This window comes from Haliotis rufescens, unplaced genomic scaffold (genome assembly GCF_023055435.1).
Source record: "Haliotis rufescens isolate VD_foot unplaced genomic scaffold, xgHalRufe1.0.p SCAF_13, whole genome shotgun sequence".
Lineage (NCBI taxonomy): Eukaryota > Metazoa > Mollusca > Gastropoda > Lepetellida > Haliotidae > Haliotis > Haliotis rufescens.
Window position 1 is genome coordinate 2,153,382 of NW_025963813.1, and position 21,378 is coordinate 2,174,759.

The 21,378-nt window shown below is 36.3% G+C and overlaps 2 protein-coding genes across 3 annotated transcripts in view; both read left to right on the top strand.

Annotated features, from left to right (window-relative positions):
- LOC124115480 (microfibril-associated glycoprotein 4-like) overlaps positions 1-21,378 on the top strand; it is a 61,583-nt gene that overhangs the window by 5,625 nt on the left and 34,580 nt on the right. The window lies entirely within an intron of this gene.
- Positions 9,299-19,819, top strand: LOC124118352. The gene is made up of 10 exons (XM_048394077.1): positions 9,299-9,875; positions 11,326-11,446; positions 11,930-11,977; positions 12,253-12,297; positions 12,812-12,984; positions 13,219-13,317; positions 14,137-14,204; positions 15,056-15,147; positions 15,459-15,568; positions 18,851-19,819. Exons 2-10 carry the CDS (start codon positions 11,422-11,424, stop codon positions 19,202-19,204), a joined length of 1,014 nt encoding a protein of 337 aa, XP_048250034.1. The 5' UTR covers positions 9,299-9,875; positions 11,326-11,421; the 3' UTR covers positions 19,205-19,819.

Genomic DNA, 21,378 nt, shown 5'->3' on the forward strand with positions numbered 1-21,378 from the left:
AATGTTTATTGATAACTATTTCTAAAGTGACGGAATATCCGTTTTGTTAAATATACTTTTAGTATTTTGTGTGTGTGTGTGTGTGTGTGTATGTGTGTATGTGTGTGTGTGTGTGTGTGTGTGTGTGTGTGTGTGTGTGTGTGTGTGTGAGGTAGAAGAAGAATTGTACACCATAAAAATGGCTACGTATGTAGTTGGGGTAGATATGTTGAATGCCCGGCCAGTATGACCTTTGAGTCACTACAGTTTCAGTCATTAAAATGCGTAAAACAGTATTTGAGTGAAAGAAAACACTATAAGTGAGTGAAACGAAATACCTCAGTACAGGCACACCCAGTCCCACAACCCCAAGTCTGCATGTATCAATACTCATACCTGCCACATCCTCAATCACTTAACTTACTCACACAATCATCTGACAACATGTTCGCCAACCCTCGTATCACAACGCATGCACGCATGCACGCACGCACACTCGCACACACCCCCACCCACATCACATTCTTCTTTCCCCACCATTATGTCTACGTCAGCCAACATGGATCCATGCACATGCTTTCATACATAATCCATCCTCCCACCATTCCCCAACATCCATCGAACTATAACTATATCCGCCCTCATGTATCGGTATTCGTGCTTTCATACATACATACACCCCTCTACCATTCCCCTACATCCATCGCATTATAACTATGACTATAACCGCCTTCGTGCATCCGCACTTATGTTCACATTGCATTGCATATGCATCGAATTACACGTTTAAAATATCGTAAATATTTTACAACTTGTACATATTATATATCAGCAAACAGAGATTATAACGCAATAGATTTCATCCGTCAAAACATCACAGAAAGAGGGGCAGCCTGGAATTTTACAATGGCATCTGAATGCACTAAGACGTTCAACTGGTCAGGAGGTGAGAGTTGCGGAAGATTACGGTAAACTTCAGTTACAGATCTCCATTACGAATATCTAAAGTATGAATAAAGATCACAGCTTGCTATGACGTGTACTTCATGACTGCAGAATTTGCAATGTCCTTAGCTCTAAATTGTATGTCTAAATGCTTATGTAGACAAAGACCCAAATGTATATAGGCATGACCATATTATATTGTACGCACATATCACCACATTTAAAAACAAAGCTAGATTGAGTCTTTTAAGGGCATTAAGAACTGATACACACAAGGAAATATATTTATGGATGTCAACGGAGGAACACTGCGTTTCGGAATATATACATTCTCCTTCATCAGGTGCATATTATTAAATGCTATGAGGCAGAGAACATATATTTGTACCTGTAAGAACAACAAAAGTAAAACGATAGCAAAGAAGGGAACGCAACAAGGGAAGCCAACAGATAACTGGCATGGCGCTGATTACCCCGCCTCCCGTTTGCCCATTGTCCATTTCCCATTACCAATCATTCATAAGTTAAGTTTTGGCTTTAATTAGTCCATTGATAATCAACCATCAACGTCTATTATCTCCACCCTAAAAATATGTAGTTTACTGAGAAAGTGGTATCCAAATATAATGTGTGTTACTGTTGATCACTTTCTTAAAGGCATTTTGGTTCAAAGCTTTCGGTCATAGAAGCCGTGCCATTTTTCTCTTGTCAGAGGAGTACACAAAGTATACGTCATCTGGACTAACATTTTTGGTTCGGTGGCTGGGTTAGATCGCCAACTTTGTGTTCTGGCGATTGGGTGCCTCACTCACAGTGTGGGTTCAAATCCCGGACGGGACTCAACCCAAGAAAGTACGAGAATCTGTACTTTACTCAGAAAGTGTTATCCCAATTATAACATTTGTTGTCAAGAAAACACAATAAATGTATATTCGGCTTTGGAAGGGTAATGGTATCACAGACATATACGGATATTGATGATGACTTGGAGGAGCTTCGTAACGCACGTCTTCTCAATTCAGGGATTGGTAAATCCAAATATGTGTGTGTGCGTGCGTGCGTGCGTGCGTGCGTAAATGTGGGCCTGTTGGATGTTACATAAAACATTTATCTTGAGCGGGATGGTAGTTCGAGTTGGATTAGCATGTTAACAATATGATCTTCTTTAGGCAGAGAATGCCGCGCATGAATGTATTGATGAAATTCCTAGGTACATGGGGCCTTTTCGTCCTCAGGAATACCCACAGTGGAGACTTCAATGGGGATAGGTTGTACTCAATGTGCTACCTGGTAGATTGTGTGTCATCAGACCGGACAACGTTGGTCTTTGACTGATTGTGGCGTAAAACACACTTTCCATTTACTTATATCGGAAATTGAATGTTCATCTTAATTGATATTGTTGAACATGTAATATATTTTTAAAGAAATAAAACAGTGACATAATAACTACAACTTTATGTGAGCGCGAGTAGCTTTTTTGGAATGAGATGAATAAGTCTTATAAAGTTGTAAGCTTCTTCACAACCGTGTAACTATGAATTGACTTTATTGTGTAATCAAAAAAGAGATAGGGCCTAAAATAGCCAAATTTCATACGATTTCACTTGTCCACCATCTTGGATGCAAGGCGAAAACATTTCAGCGCGTTTGAAGCCACTGAGAATGCCCCCTGCAGAGTTGGACGAACATTCTGCGGTGGCGCGGCTGAGTTGACCAGAGGCTATCAGCAGTATTTCCTATCCAGGTTATTTAGGTCAGTTGTTTGTGTGTGTGTGTGTGTGTGTGCGTGCGTGCGTGTGGGGGGTGGGGGCGGGGGCGTGGGGGGTGATATTGGGGGGATAGATGATAGATTTAGCAACAAGTAAGGTCATCTTGAGTGGGGGGGTATTCGCAGATGGATTAGCATATGAACTATGATTCTCTTTAGGCCGAAAATGAGGATCCACGATGTTCAACCTGGTAGAAGTGTTATCAAACCTCACAGCATTGGTTTTTTGACTGACTGTAGCGTCAAAACAAACTCATTCATTTACTTGAACTGAATGTTCATCTTAATTGTTATGGATAGTCACGGAGCCATGATCCAGAGAACAGGGTGTCATTAGATAGAAATAAACTAAGTAATAATAGGATTACCAGAAAAACGGGGTTTTACACACAAGCCAATAAACTGCGCTCATTAACACCAGAGTAAGTCAGTACAAGATTGAAAACTGCCCCATAATTATGTATGACATGCTTGTCGGGTATTGCTACATATATATGTGAAAACAAAGTTATTAAAATGAAGAGCAAAACTGATGAAAGTTAACAATAAACGTGTATACGTGTTATATCGTCACTGCAAAAATAATGATTGTTTTTCTTTAGTATTAACATTCAAATACGTTATATATGTATCTGTATTAGCGATATTGTCTTTGTTCCACCGGTGAGTCAGCGTTAGCCGTACTATCTCGTAGTATAATTGAATTTCTGAAGACATTACGATAGTTTTTCTGATGCATCACGTCTGCACTAGCGCTTGATAACAGCCTTGTGTTTGGGTGTTTCAGTGGTTTAAATCGCTGCTCTTGATATTGTTGATTAAACTTTGATACTGTGAACAATATAATGTTATGTGAGAGGTTGACTTTAGAACGGTAACATACTAATAGTATATAGGATGACATAAACAGAACAATGAGAAGTTCGTCCAGATTAGTGTACAGGCAACATTTAATAATTAAAATAATTACATTCAACAACTCCCCTTTTAAGTCCATTTTCCTGACTTATAAGTAAATGCAAGAACAATCGGCCGGAATAAAATGTATAGTTCTTGTCCACTTCCATATGACTATATAGCATACAATAAGCTATCGGGTCCCGTTTAGATCGGTTTGGGCGGCAGCCTAGATAGCCATAGAATAGTTTCATCTTGGAATCTCCCATATCACTGGGGCTCCTCTTTAATTTAAATGGGGTTACTCGTTACGATTCCGAACCTTCACGTGACTGAGTTTATGAACCATTGTCAAATAGTGGTGACATTAAATCTAGGAAACAATACGCGAAGTCGCGCATGCACAGAACGGAAAATTTGGTCAAGGCATTAAGTAATCCGCATGCGCAGAACGATTGATTTCAGTACTTCCGCTAAGCGCTTCGAGTGCAGCGTCAAACGCGGGCCTGTAATCTAACACGCGGAGACTGACCAATGAAATCTGAGAAGTAGAAATACCGGTAGACGCTGTTGCTTGATTGACAATGTCAATCAAGAAAGGGAGGAGCTTAACGCTATCGTTCTCTCCCAGTAAATTCCGATGTCAAATAACGACGTTATTTAGACGGAAAAACGATGGTTTGAAAACGTCCAAATAACGTCGTTTTTCCGTCCAATGACCATATACGGAAAAAACCGACGTTTTCGTGTTTGCAGTGTAAGGATGCCACTGTCTTAAATATACATGTTAAAAACTAGTAAGCACTATTTCTATGGTTTACTATTTCTATAGCAGAATATGCAGGTACAATTTACTGACGAAGAACTGGACGAAAGGTTTGGTTTAAATGCAGTAAAGTCACATGCCACATCTTAATGTCATTCCATACAATAAACACTTGCGACCAAATACGTATTCATGGTGATAGTGTTTACAGAGATTTCTGTGCCAGTTATATAATGATAAACTTATACAGCCTTTCAAAAAGCAATAATTCATTAAATAAAAATTGATGTAATGCTCAAGCCATAGCTTCGTCACAATAAAAACAATAAAAACGTGAATCCATACACTTTTAGGTTAATCATATTGGTTCTACCATGATGTTAGCCTGTTCTGGATTCTGATGTGGTCAGTCAAACTGAATCAGAGGTATCAAAGGAGTGTAAGTTGTCTCGTACGAAAGTATCAATATAACATCAGTCGGTAAAATACTTCGAACATTTATACCATCAAATCTAAGTGGACTTAACAAATAATGAATAATTAATATTTCGGTGTGAAATGCAATTAAATTGGTTATGGACCGCGAAATAATGCTTAATTTCACATATAAATCTAGTATGAAAGGTTTTTAATGCTGCGTTTGTTGCTTTCAACTGTCGTTTGTTTCGTGGCGTTCTTGTACAAAATCCCACCCCTTTCATATTATCATCGTTGAAAGCAAAGAGTTCATACGCAATTCTCACTATGTTCACATAATTATATATTCTCTCAATTAAAAACAAAGTAGTTTTGTTTCCAAAATAACACGATCTATTGTTGAAGTTGCCAGAATACTTATAGATAAATAGTCATTGGATTTGTCATAGTGAGTCGTATATAGTGTTTCCAACATCACTCTTATTGGAACAAGAAGTATATTGACACTGTATTCATATATGAACCGTTCACATTTATTTGTAGTAAGATAACTAAAAACGAGTCAAGAGGCGTCACTCTATTATCTAACAGAACCCTAAACGAATTAACAGACATTAAAACGGTAAGTTTTCGAAATATAATCAATACCCCATTCTACAGTTCAATATTTCTCTAGTGCATGCTCGCCTCAGACTCGGGTTTAGTTATGTAACTGGTCATGTATAAGATTTATATCTGAATGCTTGATGAACACAACGGATCCAATTCTGTTTTAGTGCATGGAAATTACAGTAAAGTTAAGATCTACAATAACTGGTTGCGAACTAGTTACAGTTTTATAATTTCCCTGTATCAAGAAGAAAAGATTTGGCATAATGCTCAGGTCGGCAATTAATGGTTGGCAGTTTTATCTCTTTCTAGAGTGATAGCTTTCATTATGGAAGAATGATATTTGAATTTCACACTTTCTAAAGTGACGGTTATCTGAAGATTGTCAACATATTCATCTTTTGAATTCCGATTACCCTCACGTGTATCTTATCATAACATTTTACGCATAAGTCTTTATTGGTTCTCGCTATTGGTGAAATTGTGCCGTCTATGTACGACTATGATATTTTTAATATATCATAGTTCAAAAGACGTTCTCGTCAACTACGGACATACCCAATGTCGTATTCTCGTTATGAAAAACCTACCTCGCAGTCGTGAAATGGTATCAAGGACACTAAACTAATTAAATATTTTATCTGGGAGTGGTATAGCCGGAGTTGTACTGAGACATTTCAGAAATTAACATACTCTCGACTCACATTCACTTTCGACAACTTAGACAGTAGTTTCGTATGGTATGAAAGCAACTTCTAAATCTGTTTGAAAAATCGCAAAGAAAAGCTGTTTACATGTAACGCATTGCCATCTAATTTACATCATATCGTCAAACAAGACATTGTTTTCAGCTTTCATTAATCAATATCTTCTACGCAACATAACATCTACATGGGAGAAGTAAAATGATTACTTACTTATTCAGTTGTTAATCCGGCCCTCTCCAGAAACTTGACCAGTTTCTTAATCTACGATGAATGGCAACTTGAGCAGGCAGCTGGGCAAACACAGGAATGCGATGATTGTTGAAGCATACCAATCAGGGTATACTCTGCCGCTGAGGAGAACGTGTCATATAGCACCAATGACCTACCACGTGACATAGCGAGCAGTCACGTGATATGTTACGCGCGAGAAGTTAATTCCATGGTGTGCAATAGTCTTCATTCCAAACTGACGCCATCTTTCAGTGCTTTTATACAAACAACATTATATTTTATTCATTTAGTTTTTACTTACCTTTTTTAAATAAAATTCACTTTCTGTGAAGCAGACGTTAAATAAACGAAAGAAACAACTCATTTTAGTATCTGAAGTAATCCTTAACTTATTATCTTAAAACTCACCTCTAGTTTTTACATAATATTCAGTTAGATTATTTACCATATCTTGTTTTGTGTTTGTACCCGCCGGGCACATCCCATTTGTGAAGCCGATGTTGAATGATGATGTGACACTCCCACTCCAAATAAAGGGGATAATAGAATATAAATATTTCAGATAACACTTACTGTTACCTTTAATAAATCTTTTCCTTGTTGTTGTTTTTAATGAATAAAAATAGCTTTTTGGGGTGATTTTTTTGTATCTAAAGATAGTAACCCGGCATGATGAAAGGACAATGTATGAAACGATGAAACAGAAGCAACATATATAACGGAATACGGTTGGTCCTTATAGCCTTCTGTTCTATTTGTAGGAACAGACTAAGCAAGAATGCTTCGCTGTGAACTTAATTTTTTCAGTGAAACCCCTATCAAAATACTACCCTTGTTTCTCTTTTCAAAGATTCTAGTTTTCACCTGTTTTGTCTGGTTTAAATTTAACAGTTTTTATTCAGAAAGGCCATACGCCTTTCATACGACAATTCACTGCAATAATGATGAGAAAAACAGATTGAGTTATATCATTGTAGATACAATTACTGGTAGCTGCATATTATATTTTGGCACTATTTACCACGAAAAGACCAAATCATGAGCACATTTAACTGAAATGTAAAGTGGCTACTCTTTATATTTATTTTCTTATCTTCCTTGTCTATAATCATATGACATTGCCTATGAAATTTGAATAAATAAACAAATATTTTGTTTTCCCATACCGACTGACGATTGTCGTAGAACAAAGATCGTTTCTACAATAGAGGGCCTCATTAGTAATATTTGAACTAATATATTATATTTTGTAAACGCTTTTGCTGGCTGTGACCTAGGCAAACCATGATGTTTTTAGAAGAATCTGCTTTGTTTAAATCACAATCACTGATCCAAACATGTGCGCCAATATGTTAATCCTTCAATAAGATTATCTTATCGTGAGAAGAAAGGTGCCGTTTATGAACTGTGCGTTGCGACTCAACGTTCAACTGAATTGTGAAAACATTTTAGTATTGGGCAGAGACGTCCACATTATACAAATTCTCACTTCCGTTTAAAAAATCCAAAATGGCCAGTTACGTTTGAAACGCGTTGAAAAAAGGCTGTTCATTATCTTGGATCGACTTTTTGCAATGGAAGAGGCATCACTGCATGGAATTTGGTCAGAGTCTGGAGAAAGCTCAGGTAAGACCAAATATCTACATATTTATTTATGTAAAGACATCGGTTTATTTCTGTGTAAATCACCATATAGAGGAGATACATTATCGTTCGATATTATTATATTATGCAAAACATCACACATAAGATTATGAAATGTTTTCCCTTTCTGAGATATTGCTCATATCTGACAAATATACATACATTGTAAAGGAATCGTTTAGTGCCATATACATGAATATAGAAATGTAATGACTACTCTATTAACATAAGACGTTCGATATAGAGTTGTGAACGGACCTAACAATTTACATCTACCATCTTTTATTATCTCTGTCGCAGAAAGCACACTTCGTTGTGAACTGCAGTGTTATAGTGAGAACCTTTGACACAGAAGACAATTATTTCTAAAATATGTTCTAAAATAACGTATCGCTTTACCGTATGCATGTACATAGTATAACGTTAGTTGTTATCTATTAGATTTTTGACCTGTACATTGCTAAAACTGCACAATGCGACACCCGGGTATACGACTATTAAAAAACCTCCAATACAACAATGTTGATAAACAAAGATTATTTGTGATATCTACAAGCAGTGTCACAATAAAACTGAAGATTTTGATTTTGTATCGCCTATGAAAAGTAATTTATTCTGCAAACATGCAGTGCAACGGAAACTCTAACTATCTTTTATTAAGAAGCTGCATATGTGTTATTTCGTTTAAACAATTTGTAACTTCAGTTTGAATCCCCTTTTTAACATGGACATATTATACACTTGATGAGATTGTTTGCGCGGCTCAGTTCTCAGTTCACATGTTTGACAAATGGCACTATAAAACGTTGGTAAAAATATCAAAAACAGCCTTTTTAATTTGGAATAGTATATGCCCAATGACGGTTTGGCAGAAACCACAAAAAAGTATAGATTGTCAATAACATGTCGCACATACCGGGCCCAAGTTCAAGATCAAAGATAATTGCCGCCTTGGAATGTCTAGCGGAATGATTGACACCTGTTATCACTGTAAATGTCTTGTCAAGGCTTGACTAACGATGACTCAACGCCAATTTAAAGAGGACATTACCACATGTTTATTGATAAACATTGAGAATAACCATAGACAGTATGGCGCCGCTTAATTTGACTGTCTGCCGCTTTCACACTGATTTGACAATATGCATAGGTAACACGCGTTACTGCCGCATGAGTTTGTTATTTTCTATGATGGGTAGTGATACGTGTGCGATTTATTTGCAATGAAACTTAGCCAATTCTCTATGACATCGGCATTTGTGCACGGGAACCACGGCGTGTATGTTTATTTCTCTCAAATCGTAAACGTAATTATTAATTACTTCAGTCACCTACTACAATATTTTGGGTTATTTGTCATTTGGATATTTTCTTAATAACTTAAGACAAATAATTGATATATGAATTATTTATATTAATATGAATTCAGGCTCTTGAAATAGAGTTTATTAACATCATTCCTCTATTTGGCTGGCATTTTGAGTAGATTGTTCTGACTAAATCTAGTTCCACCATGCAAACTACATGTTTTCCTCTGAATTTATAATCAGTATCTCTTCAATTGTAATTATTCTACCTGCGTTTTATGTTATAAGAAAAACGAACAGTTATCATCATTCGATAGGACAAAGGCTTAACTATGCTTCTTACCCAAACTACCAAACTAAGTATTCAGATGTGTGACCATATCCCTACAAACACGCTAAAACCAAGCAATCCCATTTCACTTACATATTGTTTGAAACACATGCTAGTCAATCGCAAAATACTGATTCGCATTTTAGATTCAAGGTAAGCAATGCATTATATACTTACAACATATTTATCATGTTCAATTTAAGGATCCGAATACCAGATCGACGAGGAGGACAAGAGTGACACATCGTCGGAATTTGCCACCAATTACCAGGTATTAATTGAAATAGTGAATAGATTATTCACTGATTATCCGGGGAAGTTAACAATTTTTGATTTAAACAATATTTCATTCGGAAATAATATAACGATACAGAATAGGGAAAAGGTGAACCGAAAACTAAATATCTATACTAAGTCTAACATCTTTCCTCTTACAATAATGTACGCAGTAACTATATTCTAATGTAAATGAATAACATTTTGTAAAAAGGAAATACGGTGAGACAGTTAAGTAATGTTGTATCATTTATTTCGGTTTCTTCATGTCCCAGGAAACTATACGCTGACCTCTTGTAATAGAGTAACATGAATGTGTTATTAGTAGACTGAATGTGTGTCTGTATGAACTGAATTGTATCATCATAGTGTTGACCCAAAAGGAATATCGCCAAGGTGAACGAGACAAAAATATTGAAAAAAATCATAGAGTAGGTTAGGAAAAAAAGTCATGGGAAAAAAATCATAAACAATAAAATCTGTATGCATATCAGTTTTATTCAAGTAACAACAAGTGATCTGAAGACTAAATAAATAAAGTCCTGTTCTGTTCTGAAGACGCCGTCATGTTGGCGCCAGCCTAGACTGTCCAATCAACGTGAATATACAAACCGTGATGATACTTGACCAGTTGATGGCACCTGTCAAACTCAAAGTGCCCCTGGTCCTCCACCCACCATGTGTAATACTTTAGCGCACTTGAACGTTTTATGTGCAGCTATATCACTGTTAGGCTGAGTGATGAGAGAATAAATTTGGTCGTTTTTGTTAACGATCGTTTTTATGTTCAACCTGGTAACCTTATAAGTGACTAACTGTTTTATCATGATGAAATGAAACATAAAAAAATAATCAGAGGGAATGACGGTCGCATTTTTCGCATACATGTCATGCTCGCATTAATTTCATGATTTACTCAAGATAGATTTGAGCAACGATCATGTTTGGGTAAGGGAGATAATTTTGTCTCCGCTTGCAATTGGTTTCAATCGGACGAGCAGCTCCGAGATCGCAGCTTGACTGTTCGGTACGGCCGAAACGCGGCATCCATGTTGTTCACGCTCCTTAGATCACGCGGCCTCATTGGCCTGACGAGACATAGCTCTACATGCCACTATCGCTTTGCTTCAGTTTCTGCCAGTCTATACCTTTCTTGAATCAATTAACGATTTCATTGTCAAAGTGGTCTTATTTCAGTAATGTTAATGAAATCGGTGTTGTAATATATTATAAACTTGAACATTGTGCACTATCTGTTATACATCTGTCAGTTATATATGTAATATTCATATTGTCAGGGATTGTTTTACTAAATGTGTTAACACTTATATCACCCATTTACATCATCTGCTGCTAGTGTCGAAAACAAGTGTTTGACGAATTCAAGTTTTACCGCATAACCATATTGTGGAAACATTTTAATTTTGTATTTGGTCTCAACGTAGAGTCCAGTCAAGCGCAAGAACAAAATCTTGAGACAAAGGGAAGAAAATGGAAAAAAGAATAGATTAGGAAGCGGTCCAGTTGCCTCATCTACACCTATGACAAGAGTTTACGACTTTTCAGGTATTTCTTACCGAACTTTACAATAATGGTTCCTAATTAGTGGCCAGGTTGAACTGTTGAAATGTGTCTGTGATTGCAGAAAGTGTCTCTCATAACCTGTAATGGGTTGTTCATACATAATTGTTTTAAATAGATTTTATATTGTAAATATGAGGTGAGACTGTAATAAAATATCTGTCTGTAATTACGACAAGTAGGACTGACCGTTAGCTTTAGCAGTCCACGTGAAGCAAAAAAAGTATAACGTTTGTGACTCGCCTGCAGTCGCAGATGAATTTCTTTACCTTTTTAAATGTCCAGGGCTCAATCATCAAAGAAAAAAATGAACTGTAAATTATTGTGCATGGCAAAATGTATATAAACTTTGCAAATGTATGCAGTCTAAAAACTATTATGTTTGAGCAATAAAGCACGTTCAAGATAACTGATTCATATATTTTCATCAACCCAAGCCCATTTCTTAAATTGTACTTTTCTATGCAGATGGAGAAGATGACGGTCAGGACTTACTGAGAAGAGCCTCAAGCTGTAGTATGTATTTTCATCAAACACAATTCTATGAGCAGGTTCATGAATTTTCTTGTCACATTCGTGTAGTTTAACATGTAATTTGCTTTCATTTCAATCAGAGATTATCGTAGGTATGCTTAGACACGCAGTTATTTTCAACATCTAAATGGATATTCATAAAGATAAATGAAATCCGTATCCATCGGCGATCAATGGTATGTAGTGCATCGATGTGTCTGCAATTTGCTTAGAAAATAGCACTCATACGGCATCTGATAAACAAATTAATGTTTCAGAGAAACAAGCTGCAATTCAAGCTGAGACTCCTCGTATGAGACAAGGTATGTCACACAACGTATGAAATGATTTTTCGCATTGTATGAATAATCATACATTTATATGATTTTGGCACATCTTTAGCTGCCACAAGATACGCGGAATGACACAGGAGGAACATCTCCATTATTGATAAGGATTGCTTAATCGACATTAAAATGCCCTAGCTAATGATATTCAAACACTCATTCGTCAACACCAATTACATTCGACCAGCAACAAGATCATTTAATGTAACTATCCTTTTTATGTTTGCCGCTGAGGCTTGTCTTATATTCCAGCGGGATTTCAAATGACTGCAACCTAGTGCTTATAACACTTCAGATTGCAGTTGATGGCAAAATTAGCTTACTCTTTTTAATAAGAATATCAAGGAGGGGTAGTTCTGTTTGGCTCGAATATATTTTGAATTTGATATTTGAGTGCATATTTTGGAGAAGGTTGCACTTGAATTTTTCCCAGAACGTAAAACGGTCATCCAGGTGCTATGTAAGTATTTAATGTTTCTCTTAATTACAGGAAAGTCAATCCCCTATGCGGAATTTCTCCAACTCATGAGGGTCATGGAAGGACGACTTCACAGGGCCATTACAGATTTGAAGGGCGAAGTCGGCGACCTTAAAAAGGAAATTGGAAACTTAAACAGCGAGGTTAGAGACCTCAAGAGCAAACTTACTGAAAAGAATACACAGGTAAGTGATGATGGTCAACAGTGTATTCAGTTTAAAATGCATTCTCGATATGATTTATCGTGTTTCAAGGGGAAAATTATAGTTAAATATATATTTACGTGTCATTACAAGGAAACATTGATTTTAAAAATTGCATCCAGCCAGTGTTGGATCATGCGATATAACAGTAAGTGAACTAGTAGGGCATACCATGATACGTTTCACCGTCAATTTTCACTATATTTGTATTTCCAGGTTACCGCCCTAACTGCAAAAGTTACACGTTTGGACAACAGGGTCCAGGAACCAACACAAACTTCGACCAAATCCAGCAAAGTCAGTACAAACATAAGGGTAAGATCCCATCAAAACGGCGGATATGTGGAAAACCGTGTTTAGCGACCGAGATTATACAGCGCGTTAAACGAGGGCAATCAACATAAACTATGTGTTGTTATTGGGAAGAAAAACACCATAACGATTGTTTTCCCGAAGTACTCGGCACTAATAAGCGGATTAAGGTTCAATTCAGATACTTTCGGCTTGAAAGCATTCACTTTCTTTATCTAAAATAATATTTGGCATGGGGGAGATTGCACTAGTGTAATGATAAAACACCACTTTGTTTACAATCAAGTTGTAAACAATCAAGTTGTAAACCAACGCATGGACCTGTTACTGTTGTGGTACGGTATATTGTAGACATGGAGCATAGAGTGTTTTTGTATGTTGGATGAGTGTGTTTGGATGAGAAAGTGTTTGTATGCGTGAACGTTGTGTTTGTGTCCAGAATGGTAAATGCGTATGAGTTTCGTATGTACCCCGGTATGCAAGTATGAAAGTAATTATGTCTTGAGTGTATGTGTGTGAACGTTACGTAAATTTGTGCATGGAGGTATCTGAGTGAGGTAGGTATGTTGAGGTGTGTCCACAGAGGTGGATGTGGGATGCAACTGTATTTTATTGTAATTTTTTAATTTTTTTTAAATGGCCAGGTGTATCTATTTTAAATAGCTTGGGTTCAGCAATCGCATTAATTTCACGATTTACAGTAATCGATGCGTTTCTCATAAGACAATATCAAGTTTCGATAGATTTATCTCACAGATAAAATCACCAATATTGATTCTTTCTATTGTCTGTTAACTATATTTTATCAATTTTCTTCCTTAGGCAGCATTGAAGGCAGCGATCGACCATGCTGAAACTGAGAAAGGGTGGACTATGGAGCCTATGTTCACGTAAGTATCGTAGTGTGCAGTGATCATTTTGGAAAGGACGATATGTTCATTCTGTTACAATCATTTAAATAATTCGAAAATATCATTTTTACCATACTTGACAACCATTTGTTTGGAGTCGACTTACACCAGGAAAACGCTGTGGCATTGTAAGCACTATTTCTGTTGATATGTGTATCTTTGCGTCTGTGAGACCGAGTATGTAACCTATATAATTATTTATCTCTTTTTAAACCCCTATAGGTTTGTCGCTGATAAAAGTTAATCAAAACTATCAAAAGTCATATGTAATTTATCTTTGTTTCACTTATACTTTTATTACAGTACTTTTTATTCAGATGAATAGATAGGCTTGTTTTAAAATCTTATCGCATTTTTAGTGTTCATTTTACCTCCATAATCAATGAACGAGTCGCAAAGTTTTGTGTGCCTCAAGTTTTTCTGATAAAATTGGAGGTACATCCGAAAAAGACTGTTACGCAATTTTGGCAAAAATAATATTTTCTTAATACCACCACGATTACTTCTCTTCCATGAATCCCGTTTCAGTAGAAAATAGTCATAAATAAAGTCTTAGGAATCTTTGTAATGGGAAATTATATGAGACAGTCACATAAATATATATCTTTTTGTTATTTTTGTACCAGAAAACTGTACCACCAATATATCTCAAATCTAAACGAATATGTCTTAATTATGCAGTGAAATTATACCTAATAATCTTGCTTCTTTTAGTTACTTCAAAATAAGTTAATAAGTTCATGCTGAAGTCGTTAAAGAAGATTATATGTAATAGTTATTGGCATATGTATATTTCTGGTCATATAATAAAAGTAAAACATTTGTTGCAGGTTGGAGTCCGCACAGAATCGACAAGTTGTCAAATACATCTGGGACTTTTCTAAGGTGATAGCTCCAAGCATGACAAAACAGGAATTTAAAGGTATTTTTATCATTTAAGTGTATTTCAAATGCATGTGTCCGTCATGTACATTTTTAAAACATTTCAATTCCATACGTCAATGCAAAGGTACACATGCCTACTAGTGGAAAGATTTAAACCTTTTTTCAGTGTTTTGAAATGACTTATCTATGATGCGTAACATTCCCATTAGTCTGTCAGGAAAGAATTATATGCAGCATTCACAGGTAAACTAATGGTTAAAGACTTGCTGTACACTATTTGAAGATATGGAAAAAAGACCGGTATGTTGCAGTTCACATCCAAATAAGGAAAGAAACATTATGTTCCAGATGGTATGACCAGGATCATGTTAACGAAGAAAGAGAAGCTATCCCGAACACGTAACGGAAAAGAGAAAGAACACACGGACGCGTCCAGAAAGAATTCAAGGAAACTGACGGTAAGTTGAAAGATTTGTGTTGCTGGAGGGATTAAATACCCCCTTAGGATATAAAATTTGGATTATTGAAGATGAATTTTGAGTGAAGCTTAACTTGGGCAAAGTAAGGCCAATTGTTGGAAGTGTTTGAGGTGTGACTTTATATAGGCCTGTTGGCCATGGCCGCCGAGTTAAAAAAAAGAGAAATTTAGAATGAGGTGAGTGGCGCCTTATTAATATATAATTAAAAGGTGCCCAGTGGAGTAAGGTTATAGGGAGAGGTGGAATTTGGAGTACATATGTTTTTTGCAGAATTAACAGCAGGATAGATTAGAATAGAGAATTTTATTAGGACAACCGGGGTGTATAAAAATTGGTAAATTGCCTGCTTTTAATATTTACCTATTTACCCTTATATAGTTTACACCCCGGGTAATTTTCTGTTGTTTATATTATGAGTGTATATATATACATAGTGCCCCAGGTAATTTTACAAGTATACACTACAATTCTAAGACGGAAAGGCCGTCATGTGTTGTCTAGACTGTCCAATCAACGTGAGTTAACAAACCGTGATCACTTGACTAGCATTGATTAGCTTGTCTATAATGCCCACCTTTGTAACATGTCAATATATTGCTTTGTCATTATATCATTGTAATTAGTGCTGAGAAAATGTTGTTATGAACAGTGGCACGACCATCACCCGACACCTGTATATATTCAATGTGTTACGTGACAGACTATTTCTTTTATCCCCCAGTCTCTGTCTTGTTAGTTAACGCCAGAGTCGACACACGCGTAGCTCAGCTATTTTAGTCAGTCTTCTAATGACTGGGACAACACACACGACTTGTGTAACTTGTTTATAATTTCAATCACTGTTCAGAAAACATTTGTGGATGTGTAATAAACCACAGGCGCGAAAGAGATTTTTTTTTAACCTTTAATATGAAAGTATATATTTTACAAGAGCTTTTTGCCAGTCTAGCTACCACTCGCTCGTCTTCTACATAAGAGTAAAAGTGGGGCACATCTCTGCCGGTATTCTTCCATGTATTCGCATAACAGCTTCGAAATAATATTTTGGGCGTCCATTGATGCACATATGCATCGGAGAGTCAACTAGGACATTGGCAAATGAATTCATGTAAATGCAATATCATCATACAACGTGTTTAGAAAATAATAAGAAGAAGAAGATTCCAAGCGATGCTCCCGAGTGCTTTGCCGGTACTGACGTCAGTGGTTAGGGCTTGTGGTTTTGCACATTAGTAGATAATAGAATCCAGTCAATATATATAATATCGTTTTTTAAGTCTTTCACAGTATTTTAACCTGTGAAATAAACTAATCATAATACTTATTAAGAGGTGTGTCGCTAATCACCTCGGGATATCTTTGATATTCCATGTATAACTTTGCTCTGACTTATTGAATTTCCTATTTACCTGGCTTGAATCAATTCATATACAGAAGAGTAAAACGACTGAACCTGCATACATTTTAAGCGGTCATTGATCAAAGGATATTATGAGGCGTACTACTTTTTGTTTGTCAACATCACGCCTCGAAACATTTTATAAAGTAAACCGTGACTGTTCTGTTGTTAAAATTAGGTATTACTGAAACGGATTTTTGAGCAGTTGTCAATATATGAAATAATAGGTCATGTGTATCCATTAATGCCCATCCGACGGATATGTTTCCATTACCAAGCCTAGTAAGGCAAGGTTGCCTGTTGTCCTCAATACTATTTTGTGTTGAGCAATACGATTTAGCAACAAAATTTAAAAAATCATTGGCTTGCTATTATATGCGTATGAATTTCTCTTTTAACAGCAGGGTTTTGCCCGGTCTCAGTAATATTGAATTGTATAAACGTTGTTAGGTAAGGTTTAAATCTTACCATTTCTTGGTAGTTATTATTGTCGTTGCAAGAAATTAATAGTTTCTTTTAAATGTTACTTGACGAATTTACATTGCACCCTCAATGTAAATGTGTTGTCAATATATTCAAATAGTTGAAATCATTTCCTAAATAACTAATGTTACACAAATAACACTTTCCGCCATAAAAAGGTACATAACGCCATCTTTCTACCTTTATAGAAACCCTGAGCGTCACCCAATGACCCTAATAAATCTGTCACCCGCGGCCGCATGTATATGCACATAGAAAATTGGTTAGAGGTAGATATGCCACAAATACAATTACAGAAACTCTCAGAATATGATAAATTAGGAAGCATTTGTTTTTAATGATTTAAAGAATGGTTTATCTCAAATAAAGAAGGCCAACAGACAATGCCTATATGAAGTTCCCTCCAGACAAATTCCTTCCACATAATTTACTATTGCATCTCAGAGGACTGTACCTTGGGTACTGAAACAGATAATGAACATTACCCTGATAAAAGTAACCACAACTAGAAGATAAATTATGAGGAGCAAATCTATCAAATTTGTAGCCATTTATTTCACTACGTTCTTATCTAAATGTACTATGTACTATCCAATTCTTTCCGTTACCAAATATTCTATATTGATGAGTTACATTACTATCGATCCGGACTTTCGTTGTCAAACATGTTAAATCGACACAAATTAGCCTCGAGCAGATCACCACTCAGCTGCCCAGCCATTCCACAGAGATTTTTCTTAAATTGTTCTGATAAACAAAACCAGAATATCGGAATCGTAACTGACATATCTCCCTTACTTGCGATATGTTCCAATGTTGTTAGAAATGTCGTGTCATTTTAAAACGTATATAAATCCAATCATACCTTGAGATCATTGTTGTAACATGTCTTTTGGTAGTATATTTATCTATACTACGAAATGTTTCATGTTTCATACTCTGTGGGGAGTGACTAATATTCACACCAAGTACCAGATAGATAGTTAGGAATGTAACGATGCGTATAACTATAGTTGCTGCAATTGCTTCTCTGAAATGAGAATAAAATGTTTCATGTTTGTTATTCCTGCATTAAAACGTCTTAAATAACTCCTGCTTGTACGCAGTGAGTTTTACTTTAGGAGTTCAACTGCAAATAATATGTACTATGAGTTGTAAGTTAATGTTACTGAAACTTGAAGATTATCTGTAGACTTCTTTTTATAGATTTAGATATATATTTCTTCCCATTTACAGAATTTCGATTTATAGTGACTCTAAACACAACATGCTCAGGACAAACTATTCTACTGAAGTAATGGGCACATTTCTGTTTTGTCTTCGTTTTATTTCGTGTTTAAGAAAGGTGGGTGTTATAAAGTGAACGGTTTTGCTTTCAGAAAAGCAGAAACCGTGTAACTGGCATTGAAAAATCCGAACTACCTCATCACACAAGGACCAAGTACATTCGAGTAATGAAAAAAACGCAGCTCATGTCGTCAGAAGAGAGTTCGGTCGACGAGGATGGCAACCGGGTCTTCAATGTGAGAAGGAGGGACTGGGAGAGTCATGAAATGAGGGCCGCTAAAAAAGTGGCCGACGAGACATTTAGTAAAACAACCAAGACAGCAGCGTCCATCGTACCACGGACGAGACGAATTACAGGCGTCTCGTCATTTGCACCACCTCCTGCCTGGTTGCAGAAAGAAGACAGCTGGGTCAGCTCAGCACTGACATACCATGGAGTAGTTTAGAATCATCATCATTCATATCCTCATCAGAACATGCTTACTTACTTACTAAAAGGGGTGTTTTTTTAGGTTAGGAATTTTAGGGTTTATTGGCAGCTTGTTTTTTGTCCTTTTTTTTAAATGCGGCCAAGTAGGCCTGGTTTGATTAGATATATGCTTAGTGCTTCAAAGGTTTAAAGTCATGTAGGGGGTTCAGTACAGTCATGTGATTGTTGCAATTTAGTGAGGATTGGAGTGTTGTTTGGTCTGTGTTGCTGGTAATGTGTTCCATAAAGTATTGAATAGGGCGCTCTAAATGTAAATGTCACACGGGAATAATACGTGTTCGGGCGTTTCTTTTTAAGTTGCAGTGGGGGTATTTACCGGTTTGGTGGTTTTTTTAATTAGGTGTAGGTGAGAGCTTAACTTAGTGTGGCCTGTTTGTAGTTTGGTTATTACTCTGTCAATGTTTTTGGTTTTATGATGGATATGTTTTTTTGAGTGGCGTTTTAGTTTGCAATCATATTTCTGATTGTTATTTTGCCGCTATTTTCCTTTGAGATACTTTTAATTTCTTTTTTTTTATTTTGGTAGGTTGATGCTTGGGATGCTTACTTCTTCTAATTTTAGTGCTGATTTGGCTGCTTTGTCTACATGTTCGTTGCCAAACACCCCAACGTGGGCAGGGATCCAAACTATTTCTATGTCTTTACCTAGTTTACGTAGATTGTTGGCGCTTTTATCTGTTGTATTAGTTTGGGGCGTTTTTTGTGGTTTTGTTTTTATGGCCTGGAGCCCACTTAATGAGCCGGGATGCGCATGAATCACGGTCGTCAAAACGAATATATTTACCAATTATATGAAGTCAATTAGCCAGTTCAAGAGACAATACCCTGGTGTAATTACGTCGCATGCCTCTGGTTCACGGTTCGTCTGATCTCCCGTCATAAAACCACGATGTTTATTTACCTGGAGCCCCAGACAGCGCTGACTTCCCTGTGTGCAAGTACGTACATGGCAATAAATGGTTTGACAGTTGTTTGACGGAATCCCCCCCCCCCCCCTCCTTCTACCTTTTATGGCATATTTCAAAATTCCAAACTTGACCTGTTTTGTATATATGTATATATTATTCTGTTAATATGGACAATGGTAAAATTCATAATCACAGTTCAAGGGCTGTTCACAAATTATGTAAATCTGCTTCGTGATGAATGAAGCATGGTAATAAATGTATGCATCTGAGTCATTTGTTCTGTATTCTTTGATGAGAATGAGTTTTCTTATATTAATGATGATTACTCTCACAGAATATTTGATAAGAGGATAGGACTTTCAGTTGAGAATAGTTATGCAAAAGTATAGGCGGTCTGTGCACATGTGGTAAAACTGATATATCATTGACATGATAATCGGGACTTGGAAATCATAGTCTCTCATTATATGACATAAATACACGTCTATAAGGACGCCCGACTTGTTCACGAAGCGTAATTTCAGGTTATCTGAAATCTGTCGGTTTGGAATTATTATTTTTTGTTTGTAATAAGGATAACAAAAACATGTTTTGTATTCTATTGAAGCATTCATAAATAATTCAGTGTTCGTTTCCCGCGGTTAAAGAGTTTAAACTGATTGCAAACTGATTTTAAAATATATGGTTCTGTCTGTAGTACGTCCTGATGTCATAATATTATGTCGTAAACATGTTAAATAAAACAATTATTGATAACTTCCTGAATTCCAATTGTTCAATGAACAGAATTATTCACAGCTCTGGCCTGAGACAACAATCAATTAGATGTTACTAAAGATTGTCCATTCTATGATCTTAGGCACATGTCGGCGCACTTACATGTGAGCCGTCTAGACGACCGTCTGTTTTGTCATTAAATGGCAGCTGCCATCCAGCCGAATACTTAATCTTGAGACCTATTAGGGTCTTGTCGAGTCAAGTGCGGGTCTCTCTCCCACCTTAGGGACTGAGACTGTAAAAGCCCCTCGCTACACAGACAAGTAGTGAATGTTTGAGATAAATATATTATTATATAGTTTAAACTCAATAAATAACTGTTGTTATTGTCCAAATTACTGATAAAACATATTTTAACTTTTTCCTTCTAACCATATTTCCAAACCATTCCAAACCATTCCAAGCCATTCCAAACATTTCCAATTTTGGAAATATGCTTGGAAAT